The sequence below is a fragment of the Gymnodraco acuticeps genome, unplaced genomic scaffold (genome assembly GCF_902827175.1).
Source record: "Gymnodraco acuticeps unplaced genomic scaffold, fGymAcu1.1, whole genome shotgun sequence".
NCBI classification, from domain to species: Eukaryota; Metazoa; Chordata; class Actinopteri; order Perciformes; family Bathydraconidae; genus Gymnodraco; species Gymnodraco acuticeps.
Genome location: NW_022990132.1, coordinates 169,453 through 182,363, shown reverse-complemented (window position 1 = coordinate 182,363; position 12,911 = coordinate 169,453). Strand labels below are relative to the sequence as shown.

At 41.4% G+C, this 12,911-nt stretch overlaps 1 protein-coding gene and 1 long non-coding RNA gene across 2 annotated transcripts; one reads left to right on the top strand and one right to left on the bottom strand.

Annotated features, from left to right (window-relative positions):
• Positions 1-2,023: 2,023 nt before the first annotated feature.
• On the bottom strand, positions 2,024-5,215 carry faap24 (FA core complex associated protein 24). Its single transcript, XM_034216765.1, has 4 exons — positions 4,997-5,215; positions 3,438-3,580; positions 3,099-3,254; positions 2,024-2,464 (listed from the first exon to the last, which is right to left on the bottom strand). Exons 1-4 carry the CDS (start codon positions 5,097-5,099, stop codon positions 2,213-2,215), a joined length of 654 nt encoding a protein of 217 aa, XP_034072656.1. The 5' UTR covers positions 5,100-5,215; the 3' UTR covers positions 2,024-2,212.
• Positions 5,216-6,142: 927 nt separating this feature from the next.
• LOC117546536 lies at positions 6,143-12,599 on the top strand. Its single transcript, XR_004569028.1, has 3 exons — positions 6,143-6,195; positions 7,841-7,948; positions 12,369-12,599. It is a non-coding gene; the product is annotated as an uncharacterized LOC117546536 (long non-coding RNA).
• The last annotated feature ends 312 nt before the right edge of the window (positions 12,600-12,911 follow it).

Sequence of the window (12,911 nt, the reverse complement as noted above, 5' to 3'; positions counted from 1 at the left end):
CACCTGAACATCAGCAGGAGAGGACTCTTTAAAGTAGAGACACTACATACTGATATACACCTGAACATCAGCAGGAGAGGACTCTTTAAAGTAGAGACACTACATACTGATATACACCTGAACATCAGCAGGAGAGGACTCTTTAAAGTAGAGACACTACATACTGATATACACCTGAACATCAGCAGGAGAGGACTCTTTAAAGTAGAGACACTACATACTGATATACACCTGAACATCAGCAGGAGAGGACTCTTTAAAGTAGAGACACTACATACTGATATACACCTGAACATCAGCAGGAGAGGACTCTTTAAAGTAGAGACACTACATACTGATATACACCTGAACATCAGCAGGAGAGGACTCTTTAAAGTAGAGACACTACATACTGATATACACCTGAACATCAGCAGGAGAGGACTCTTTAAAGTAGAGACACTACATACTGATATACACCTGAACATCAGCAGGAGAGGACTCTTTAAAGTAGAGACACTACATACTGATATACACCTGAACATCAGCAGGAGAGGACTCTTTAAAGTAGAGGACACTACATACTGATATACACCTGAACATCAGCAGGAGAGGACTCTTTAAAGTAGAGACACTACATACTGATATACACCTGAACATCAGCAGGAGAGGACTCTTTAAAGTAGAGACACTACATACTGATATACACCTGAACATCAGCAGGAGAGGACTCTTTAAAGTAGAGACACTACACACTGATATACACCTGAACATCAGCATGAGAGGACTCTTTAAAGTAGAGACACTACATACTGATATACACCTGAACATCAGCAGGAGAGGACTCTTTAAAGTAGAGACACTACATACTGATATACACCCTGAACATCAGCAGGAGAGGACTCTTTAAAGTAGAGACAACTACATACTGATATACACCTGAACATCAGCAGGAGAGGACTCTTTAAAGTAGAGACACTACACACTGATATACACCTGAACATCAGCATGAGAGGACTCTTTAAAGTAGAGACACTACATACTGATATACACCTGAACTCAGCAGGAGAGGATCTTTTAAAGTAGAGACACTACACACTGATATACACCTGAACATAGCAGGAGAGGACTCTTTAAAGTAGAGACACTACATACTGATATACACCTGAACAATCAGCAGGAGAGGACTCTTTAAAGTAGAGACACTACATACTGATATACCACCTGAACATCAGCAGGAGAGAGGACTCTTTAAAGTAGAGACACTACATACTGATATACACCTCTGAACATCAGCAGGAGAGGACTCTTTAAAGTAGAGACACTACACTACTGATATACACCTGAACATCAGCAGGAGAGGACTCTTTAAAGTAGAGACACTACATACTGATATACACCTGAACATCAGCAGGAGAGGACTCTTTAAAGTAGAGACACTACATACTGATATACACCTGAACATCAGCAGGAGAGGACTCTTTAAAGTAGAGACACTACATACTGATATACACCTGAACATCAGCAGGAGAGGACTCTTTAAAGTAGAGACACTACATACTGATATACACCTGAACATCAGCAGGAGAGGACTCTTTAAAGTAGAGACACTACATACTGATATACACCTGAACATCAGCAGGAGAGGACTCTTTAAAGTAGAGACACTACATACTGATATACACCTGAACATCAGCAGGAGAGGACTCTTTAAAGTAGAGACACTACATACTGATATACACCTGAACATCAGCAGGAGAGGACTCTTTAAAGTAGAGATCACTACATACTGATATACACCTGAACATCAGCAGGAGAGGGACTCTTTAAAGTAGAGACACTACATACTGATATACACCTGAACATCAGCAGGAGAGGACTCTTTAAAGTAGAGACACTACATACTGATATACACCTGAACATCAGCAGGAGAGGACTCTTTAAAGTAGAGACACTACATACTGATATACACCTGAACATGAATAACATGTCCTTACTTACCAGCAGCAGTGGGTTTGTGGAAGAAGCTAAATTAGCAGCAGGGTAGCAGTTGTATCATATTATTTATTGTGTGATGTTACAACAAAGGAGGTTCATGTTGAATTATATTGGGGTTAACATGAAATAAGACCTTTTTGAACATGAAAGCCTCTACTGTGACACACGTCAAAGGAAAGACACTTAATATGTCCTTACTAAGCAACACACCTATCAGACCCCAGACTCTGAGAGCTCAGGTTCCAGCAGCAGTGGCTTTGTGGAAGAAGCTGTGGATTTGCTGAGCTGTAGCCTGACCCACGATGGGCTCCAGCTCGTGGGGGGCGGCGTTGCAGAGCTGGTGGACGCTGGAGAACTCCTGCAGCAGCGCCAGAGCTTTGACCCCGCCGACCCCGGGGACTCGCTGCACCAGAACCAGGACCTTTGGGTCCAGCAGCCGAGAGGAACTCCTCCTCCTGAAGGGGTTCTCTCGACCCTCCCCGTGGACCTGGAGACCGTCAGAGCAGGTTGGAAAACACTGAATGTCCTCTTCCAACATGAGAGTAACATGATAACAAAGGTATCCCAACTGTAGCTGTGAACATGACAGGATGTGTGATTACCTAGAAGAGCATCAGGACTGTTTGAGGCAGATGATAGCTATGTGATTAACATGAGGATTCAGCCTCTATGGAGACAGACATCAAGCATGCTCATTTCTGACGTGGAGCTAATCTGAAGTAAACATTGAATACTGCTTTCTATTCCTCCATCTTGTGACTGTGTAACTCCCTCTCTTGGATATCAGCATGTGAAGGACACTGTTCAGGAACTAGTTGATGCTCTGTATGTGATGACTCCTTCCATTCTGGAGAGGATCACAGATACATGGATCCTGAGGTTGAAGCTCAAGCCGGGGACCAGTGAGATTTCTCTAACAGAGCTTTATGCTGTTTACACCACGATCTGAGTGTGACTCTTTAATACTAAAACAGACTTCCAGATGCAGGGTCGATACGGCTAACATTAAAATGTGGCTGTCATGTGTAAATGTGTGTTAGACTGTAAGTGTGTGTGGACCCCAGGTAGGATAGCTAGTGCTGATTGGGATCCTATGAAAAGATAAAAGGTAACTGACTCACGATCTGACTGATGAGCTGCGAGGCCTCGGTCTGCCCGCTGACCGGCAGCAGAGTCAAACCCAGGTCCAACACAACAAACTTCTGCACGGCGGAGAAGTTCTGCTCACTGAGGCGCGTCTTCTCCACCAGCACCAGCTCCTGGAAACTGCTGCTGGTCTGTACAACAGGAGGGACACATATCACTGTAGTGTAGATCAAGAGTCAGCCCTTAAAGTTCAGGTACAATATATTGATTCATTTCCTCCTCCTCCTCCATCATCATCATCATCATCATCATCATCATCATATCAGGCAGAACAACACGGAGAAAACACTGCTTTGTGTCCTCGTTAAACTCACGTTTCTGTAGCGGACCAGTTTCCTCTTGTAGCTGTTTCCTGCTATGATGTCGCACTCTGACACGTACAGGATGCAGCTTTTGTTGGGCAGGTGGAAATCTGCGACACCGAGCTCATTCTCAAACAGGATGTTCACTCCTCCACCTGCAGCAGAAGAAGAGCTTGTGTATTAGAGCTGCAGCCACAGAACAATTATCTCAAACTTAACCGTTAGGAGTGGTTTTTCATACACAATGGTAGAAAATGCCGTTTTCAGTCCATCAAATATGGAGATGACCTTTTAGTTAGTGGTAGTGGTGGAATGTAACAACGTACATTTACTCAAGTACTGCTTTTCAGTAGAAATGTAGGTACTTGTAATTTCCACATACTTTATTCTTTTACTTCACAAAATGTTTTGGGCAAATGTTGTTCTTTTTACTGTTTTCATTTATTTAAGACTTACGTTAATAGCTACTTTGCAGATTTAGGTTATAAATACAATTTTAATTCCACAAAATAATGATGGTGTATTGTTATAGGTTACCCAGCAGTAAATAAAATAATAACAATAAACCCTATCTTTACCAGATGCAACATTAAAGTGAAGAACACATGATGCATCAATAAATACAGTAAAATACAATCCTTTAATACAAAGATGAGCCACACATAATGGGTACTTTTAGTACTTAAAGTATATTTTAGTACCCCTGTACTTGAGAGCAAATTGAATTGAAGGACTTAAACTATTTCTACTTTTACTTCAGTAACTATCTGAGTACTTCTTCCACCACCGCCAAGTAGCAAGTAAAGTTAAAGGCTCAGTCAGGAGGGGCTTGGACTGGGAGCTGTAGGGTCGCCGGTTCAAGTCCCTGAACAGACTTAGAGTATGGACTGCTACTTTGAGAGGTCCCAGTTCAGCTCCTGCCCTGTCGTGGTGCCTTGAGCAAGGCACCAGACAACCCCCCACTCCCATTGCTCCCCGGGCGCTGTACAATAGCTGCCCAGTGCTCCTGGTACTAGGATGGGTTAAAAGCAGAGAACACATGTCACTGTGTGTGCTGTGTGCTCTGCATGTGTGACCATTAAAGAGGGTTTCATCCCTCCCAATATATATATTAAAACAAATAATTAAATCTTTAATTTGCATAATGACAAACATCTAATTAAACGAAATGACTTTAAGGAGGCCAAACACATTAAAAATGACTCTAATCACCAATAAATTATAACATAGTTTCTTTTAACTAGACGTATTGAACATAATTGAATTCGGCATTAACACCAATAACAAGCATCGCTTTCTTCCCATGTAACATTTATATTTAGATTGATTGTTATGGTTACATTTTGTGCACGTTTTAAATTGAGGACATGTGAGCGGAATAGATGAGTGGAAGTATTTGACAGATAGAATGTGAATTATCATTTTCTACACCTTGTTTTTGTCTGCATTTTATTGAAATGTACATGAAAACAGCGAACGGGGTTTGGCACACGTAACGCCCCAGACGTTAGCGTGATAACACGGTTGGAATTGGGCCGTTAATGTAACGGTAAGTAAACTCATGTATTTACCCTTTAAGCTTTGAATAAGGGACGAATTCCTCCATTTCTCGCTGGTTATAACATGTCCGTAAGGAGGGACCGCATTCAGCAGAGAAGGCGCTTTGCTCTCCATTAAATCACAACTGTTAATACAATATAATATATATATAGAGAGAGAGTATTGAAACTGTATCCATGGAGACGAGTTAGCTGACCGACATGTCTGTTTTGTTGCCTCCAAAACATCAAAATGTCTTCTTCGTCTGCAGTTCAGTCAGTAGTGCGGCAGACGGCTCATCATCGCCCCCTGCAGGACAACTCAGATATCTTTTTGATAATTCTGACTATTCACAATTTATTTTTTAAAGAAAATTCAGACTTTTCTTATTTATTTATTTTATTCTGACTTGTCTGATTATTATTTTTAATTTTAACTTTTCTGAATTTTGGGGAGATTCAGATTTTTTTCATAATCCTGACTTTTTTTGGATAATTTTAATTATTTTATTTGAAATGATATATACATGAGAAATCTGACAATTGTTTATCTTAATTCATAATGTTGAGTTTGTGGGTATACGTGTTTAACATTTGAACATTTGAATTTCGAATAAATAAATACATATTTAATATTCACCTATTCTATACCGCTAGAAAAATGAATTCATGCTGGGTTATGCTTATTTTTAGGCACATTCTCAACTGGGTAAAATATTAACAAATAGCCCAGGCAAATAATAAGAATAAGGGTTTCTAATCTGCTTAAATACTTTGTTTATTCAGAGGTTACAAAACCGTCAAATTGTAATATGAAATGTTTTAGGAAGAATAATATGTTTAAGTGAGAAATTAATTTAACTTCTGTTAGACAGCTATCATACTGAATACATATTTACTGTGAATGTATGCAACAATGTATGACATATAGCTGACTAACAGAAGTTAAATCAATTTCTGACTTATTCTGACAATGTACGTAACCCCAAATAAAAGAACCCAATAAAAAGAGTTGTTAAATAATAGTGAAGTCACGTTGTGATAACAATAAGTAAGTCATCTCTCTCGAGTTTTCATTTTGTGTTTTGCCAAAAGCCACTGTGTCAAGTGTCCTACTTGAGTTGCCGTATGTAGTTGTCAAATATGGCGGACATCTCGCACATGCGCACTGCAGATAGGGCAGGGAGGCATATCGGGCATTGACAACCACACCTGTAGAAGCTCTGAAACAGGTACGTTTTACTGGTTGAATAAGATGGAACTCAAACGAAATTGAAACATGTAAAACAAAACCTGTTTAAATCAACACTTGTCGAATTTGCCTTCAATTCGGAGCACTTTTTTAAAATTGTTTTAGTTATCGGTGAACTAATGCTAGCTCAAGTTAGCTCACGTTAGCTAAAGTAAGCACGTGTTAGCCGACATGTGCTTCTCGCTCTTGGGGGCAAAATGTCGACCTTAGCTATTCATTCTTATTTTGATGTTTAGTAAACACGTTGCCAGCTTAGTGAACCCGGACATGTCGAGTACCCCAAAAGTTTAATGATAGAAATGTGTAGTAGGGTCCCCAGCACATAGAAACTGCCGGATGCTAACCGGCATGTTGGGCAATTAGCACAATTAGCATAAGTTGCATGAATTAGCATATATCCCAAAATAGTCAAACATAATAATAACTTGGCCGATTTGGACATTTTAGGAGTGGTTTTGGGGTTATTGAGGATGCTGAATCCATTTTCAGGAACCAGAAGGTCAGTTTTAAGTAAAGTGGCGATATTTGTAATCTCTGTGGGCTGATTTTGACTACCATGAATAGTGTTGCAACCATTGGAAATGGAGAGAACAAGATGAAAAGTATTACCGCTACTGTGGACACATTTTCAAATAAGGATAAGATAAGTTGTACTTTAATGATCCCAAATTGGGACGTTTTTTGCGTTGAAGCAGCATAACAAATGAGCAAATAGGCAATCTGACCAATCCAAATTATCCAGAGTCCCCTAAATCTGCCAAATAGACCCAACATTTATCAAAATCAGCCCATGGAGAGTGCAAATTGGTCGCTTTCTGACTGGAATCTAAAACAAATTGAGGGAGGGATCACTATAGAGGAGATTTTGCAAGCTAGTGGACATTCATTTGAATAGAGGCCAAGTCCAGCCCATCTACTTCCGCCCCATGGGACCTTATTTCTGAGAAATTATGCATTGAAGTCAATGGAGAGAGAAAGATTATCTTTCGATCCCGAATTGTGCCACGAATTACACATCTGATGTTTGTCAATCTTAAAAAATCATTTCCATGTCAAAAAGTCACAGTTTGTCGTAAAACTGTTGAAATATAAGACGATGAAAAATACGCAACTAGAAAGACTACAACTTCCAGAGTCACGTAAGTGTAATACTTTCCGCCTCGTTCTGAAAGAAAGAAGTGAAGTGTTCCAACGTGACGGCCGTCTTGGTGTGTTGTGCGAGACGGGAGATGTAGTTCATTGAGCGTTTCACACACAAAAAAGTGTTGATTCACAGTTTTACGACACATTTCTTTTTTTTTGACTTGTAAAATTATCTTTTAAATTGACAAACATCATATGTGTAATTCTTTTTTTTTACATACTTTTCTGAAATAAGGTCCCATGGAGCTCCCCCGAGGGACTTCGCCTCTCTATAATGCTGAATCATCATGTTAACCACATAGCTATCATCTGCCTCAAACAGTCCTGATGCTCTTCTAGGTGATCACACATCCTGTCATGTTCACAGCTACAGTTGGGATACCTTTGTTATCACGTTACTCTCATACTGGAAGAGGACATTCAGTGTTTTCCCAACAGAAAACAACCATATTTACGTCTCCTATATTTCTCCTTGTCCTCAGTTTGTTCCCAGTGATCCCAGGAGGAGTCGGATCCTGGTGCACTCCTTCCTCCCAGTGGAGCCCTGCAGCAGCCTGGACGACGCCCCCATCACAGACTCTCTCCGCTGGGTAAAATATAACGTGCTCTTACTTTAGTTTTCAGGCTGTTTGTACTTACATATAACACAGATAGTCCAAATGCTAGAAAAAGCACGAAAAATGTAATTTGATAATTGGGGAGAGGGGCTTAGGGTCCTGCGTTGGTCTCAAATCAATGTAATCACTGATACACGGCGCTAGGGCTGCACGGTATTGAAAAAAACTGAAATCGCGTTTTTTTTCCCCCCCTGCTGTATATATCGCGTTTTTTTTAACCTGTTAAACCCCAAAGTCCCGGCGGGTACTTTACTTTTTTTTTTTCACGACAGTGTCTCAGGGGATCGTAATATTTAAGAACCTATTAATGTGTTATACCAGATTAACGGAAATAATCTCAGCTAACTGACGATACAAACCATTTTATACCAAAACAAAACACAAGTCTCATAAGAAGCATCTAAATGACCCCTGAGCGAAAAATGCTAACACACTTTGGCACAGAACTCAAGATAAAAGTACCCTTATTACTTATCGTAGCTGCACATACAAGATATCCGATTAAAGCTGAGGTTCCACAGATTATTTAGGTATATAGTATCATCACTGAGTGATCTGAACTCGGACAGGGGAAGCAAACACAGACATCACAACATGTACCTTTACGTAGCTTCGAGGGGAGATGTCTCACCGTAGCTGTCAATCTGATCAAAAGACGTGTTCAATGGCATTAAACGAGAAAGAAAAAACGCGGCTGAATCGGTTAATCCATAGGTTTTTAACGTTTCTGTATAAAAAAATTATTTAATCCATAATTCCATTTTTATGTAAATATCGCAGAGCAAAAGTTAGCTGCTAATGGTAGCCACCATAGTGGCTGCTGCATCCGGTCTTGGTTATGCGGAAGTCTCTCACACACACATGACCAAATAAGGACTGTGTGATTTCCCCTCGATTCCATTGGCTCTGACGGTCAGAAAGAGATGTCACATGTCAAAATCCAGCAAGGTGGGCCAGAGATATGGAAAATCCACCCAAATGGCCCCAAAAGAGGTTTTTTTTGGTGCTAAATCTGTCTGAAAAGGTCAAATATCAGGGGAAGTTCTACACACACCAACACATGAACAAATAAGGAGTGAGAGTGACGACGCGTAGCCAAAACCAGAAGCTGCATACCACCAAGGTGGCTACCATTAGCAGCTAACTTTTGTGATCAAGATTTTTACATAAAAATGGAATTATGGATTATAAACAATTGCTTCAAAGCCACAGATACATTATCAACCTATGGATCAGCCGATTCAGCCGCGTTTTTTCTTTCTCGTTTTAATGAAAAACTAACACGTCTTTTGATCAGATTGACAGCTACGGTGAGACGATCTCCCGTAAAAGCTCCGTAAAAGGTACGTGTTGTGATACTTAAATAATCTGTGGAGTCTCAGCTTTAATCGGATATATTGTATGTGCAGTTTCGATAAGTAATAAGGGTATCTTTATTTTGAATTCTGTGCTAAAGTGCGTTAGCATTTAAAAAAAAAAAAGAATAAAACCGCACGTCCCTGCGGTGTGAATACCGCGTATGCGCATACCGCGGTTATCGCCATGACACGGTATATCGTTCAGCCCTACACGGCGCCATTCAACACATATGGGCTTTAAAGGTGTCCTGTCATGCAAAATGCACTTTTGTACCACAAGGTGGTACCCACATCTCTAAAAACGGGGAACAACGGAGCTGATCCAGGTTTGCGTCCGATATGACGTAATATCTGAAATGTGGACCCACGGCCCAATCAGAGACGTTGCTATCAGAAACAATGCCCGACTGTTTTGGACGTAATATGGTCGGTGTTTACATTAGCATCGCTAACACTCAGAGCTAACCTGTGCTGGAGAGCATGTGTGTGAAGAAGCAGGAAATAAAAAGGAACTCACCTTGTGGTATAACCGGAAAGAGAAAAAGAGTTTGAGCTCCATACTGTTTCAGAGACAATCCTTGATGTGGTTTGGAACATGATATGGAGTTTAATCACGGCAGCATTTAGCTGAGACTCTGGGGAGAATTCTCTTGCATTCATTATGTTTTTAAAGCTATGGACCCAGAATCAGCTCTTTTGAAACAGGGCTGAAACAGAGGGGATTATGGGTAATGCTGCAATGATCTGTTTGGTGTTTCAGCCAATCAGAGACAGGCTCTGGATATATCTGAGACCTGTGATATGTTGATGAAGAACAGTGTAATCGGGGACCTTTAAGAAAAGATGGAACTTTATTTATCTCCTCGGGGAAATCCAGGCGTTTATAGCAGCAACAGGGTCAGAGTTAAAAACAGGATTCACACAAGGTAAACAAAGAGACAATAGAATATAAATTAAAATAATAATACAACAAAAATAAAGTGATAAGTAACTATTGAAAAGAGATATCACAGTGAAAAGTTGAGCATTTGAATGAACATGAATATATTTACATAAGTGTGCAGGTGTGAGTGCAAAGTCTTTACAATTCTTTACTCAAGGGTTATTTTTGATTGAACAGAACACCAATAATGAAACGCATGATGACTGCAGTTTCAAAAAGCAGGAATAATCCTCAAATTCCATCTGAACTCTGAATGAGCTGATTGTAATCTGCTGTAAAACACTAACAATAATGCAGGAATGTGAGTCTGTTTCAAAGGCATTTTTCTTTTAGTTCGGTTGGGTGATATAAACAGAACTAGGGATGTCCCGATCACCTTTTTTTGCTTCCGATCATTTGATTTTGACAATTTCCGATCTTTATGCAATGCATTAAGAGAAAGAGAAAGAAAAGGTAACAGATAACGGCTGGTCATCCAACGCGATGAACTCAGCTCTCTTGGCTGTTATTTTTGTGGCCTTTTCACTGCTCTGGGGCAGTTTCTCTTTCCTTTTAAAAGTCTCTGAAAGGTTGTTTCAGTGCCGTTACCTGAGTGGCCGCTGTGTACTCGTCGTGTTGTTGTTGGTGTTTGTTTCTCAGGTGGAGTATTAGATTGGTCGTGTTGAACGTAGCTCTGTTCTTTCTACCACGCGGAACCTCCGTCTTGAAAACATTGCATCTGGCTGTTACACTGCCTTCGCTTTCAATTTTATAATACTTCCCAACTCCTGACATTTTCTCCATCCCGACTCCCGAGTCACCAGCTGAACGTAGCCTCTCGTTAGCTGCTACTATTAGACACTGCGCCCACTCTGTTGCTTTGAGAGAAATAAGCAACCAGGTCTGAAGACAAGCCCAAAAGAACAGCAACACATGATGTTGTGTAATTTTAAACCAAAACTAAGGTCTCAGGATGACTTTAAGACGTGAACATGGTCATTTTTGTTTTGTAACATTACATTTAAAAAATCCAGAGCCCCGATTTTTTTCCCTCCCGATTCCGATCTTTTGAAAATCACGTGATCGGATCGGGACATCTCTAAACAGAACAGAATAAAACTGAAAACATCGTAAATATTCTCTATATTAATAAGTCATTGGTTCTTCTTTCAGACCAGAACAGACTGATAACTCAACAGGAACTGTCAAAACATCCCAATGGAAATTTAAAGGGTTAAAGGCTCCATGTCATGGCCATTTCTACTGATCATAATTCCATTGTTGAAGTCTACTAGAATAGATTTACATTGTTCAATGTTCCAAACTCACATTGGTTTCTCATCCAGCATCTCTGTATAGTATGTGTATTCACTCTGTGCGCCCACTGTGCTCTGATTGGTCAGCTCGCCCACTCTGTTCTGATTGGTCCACCACCGTTATAGCTGAACATCAGTGAGTATGTTTTACAATGGCGTTTGTTAGCAACCAGGAAATGACACCAGTAAGGACAAACGGATGAGAATGCTGCGTGGGGTCTGGGTGCCGTGTTGGCGGGACGTTGCGGGGCTCGCTGCTCCGCCCTTTGAGACTCGAGGAGCGGACAGTGTGAGCTGGGTTACTGGTGTCGTTTCCTGGTTGCTGCGTGGGGTCTGCGAGACAGCGAGACACCGCGGAACTCAGCCTGAACTGTGAGTGGAGATCCACGGAGCCGCGGCTGAGAAAAGATAAGGCTGAGTGTGTGTGTGAGAGGAGCTCCACGAATTGGTCCATTTGGACCTGGGCATGGTTACGACACTATACTCAGGAAGAAAACAATGGAAAAAGAGAAATCTCCAACGAGGCGTTCTGGGGCAGCACAGACAGGTCTTCTCTGTGTTAGAGTTTTACTCGCTTCAGGGTCTACTTTGAGGGTTTGTGACTCTGCAGACCGTTTACATGCAGAAAAACCATCATAACAACAAGTGGACGGGTCAGAACCAGAAAAGCATGACATGGGACCTTTCAAAGTCACAACATTTGTTGTCAAACTGAGTTTATGCATGCAGACAGATTTTTCTCATGTGAATTGTCGTGGGACTAACTAATTGTCCTCTTTTTTTTGTTGCACATGCAGATTTGACTTGGAAAATGTCAGGTTCAGAAGAGTCTCCAGTCCCAGGTTCAGAAGAGTCTCCAAGTCCCATGTTCAGAAGAGTCTCCAGTCCCAGGTTCAGAAGAGTCTCCAGTCCCAGGTTCAGAAGGTCTCCAGTCCCAGGTTCAGAGAGGTCTCCAGTCCCAGGTTCAGAAGAGTCTCCAAGTCCCAGGGTTCAGAAGAGTCTCCAGTCCCAGGTTCAGAAGAGTCTCCAGTCCCCAGGTCAGAAGAGTCTCCAGTCCCAGGTTCAGAAGAGTCTCCAGTCCCAGGTCAGAAGAGTCTCCAGTCCCAGGTTCAGAAGAGTCTCCAGTCCCAGGTTCAAAGGAGAGAGGAGTCTCCAGTCCCAGGTTCAGAAGAGTCTCCAGTCCCAGGTTCAGAAGAGTCTCCAGTCCCAGGTTCAGAAGAGTCTCCAGTCCCAGGTTCAGAAGAGTCTTCCAGTCCCAGGGTTCAGAAGAGTCTCCAGTCCCAGGTTCAGAAGAGTCTCCAGGTCCCAGGTGCAGAAGAGTCTCCAGTCCCAGGTTCAGA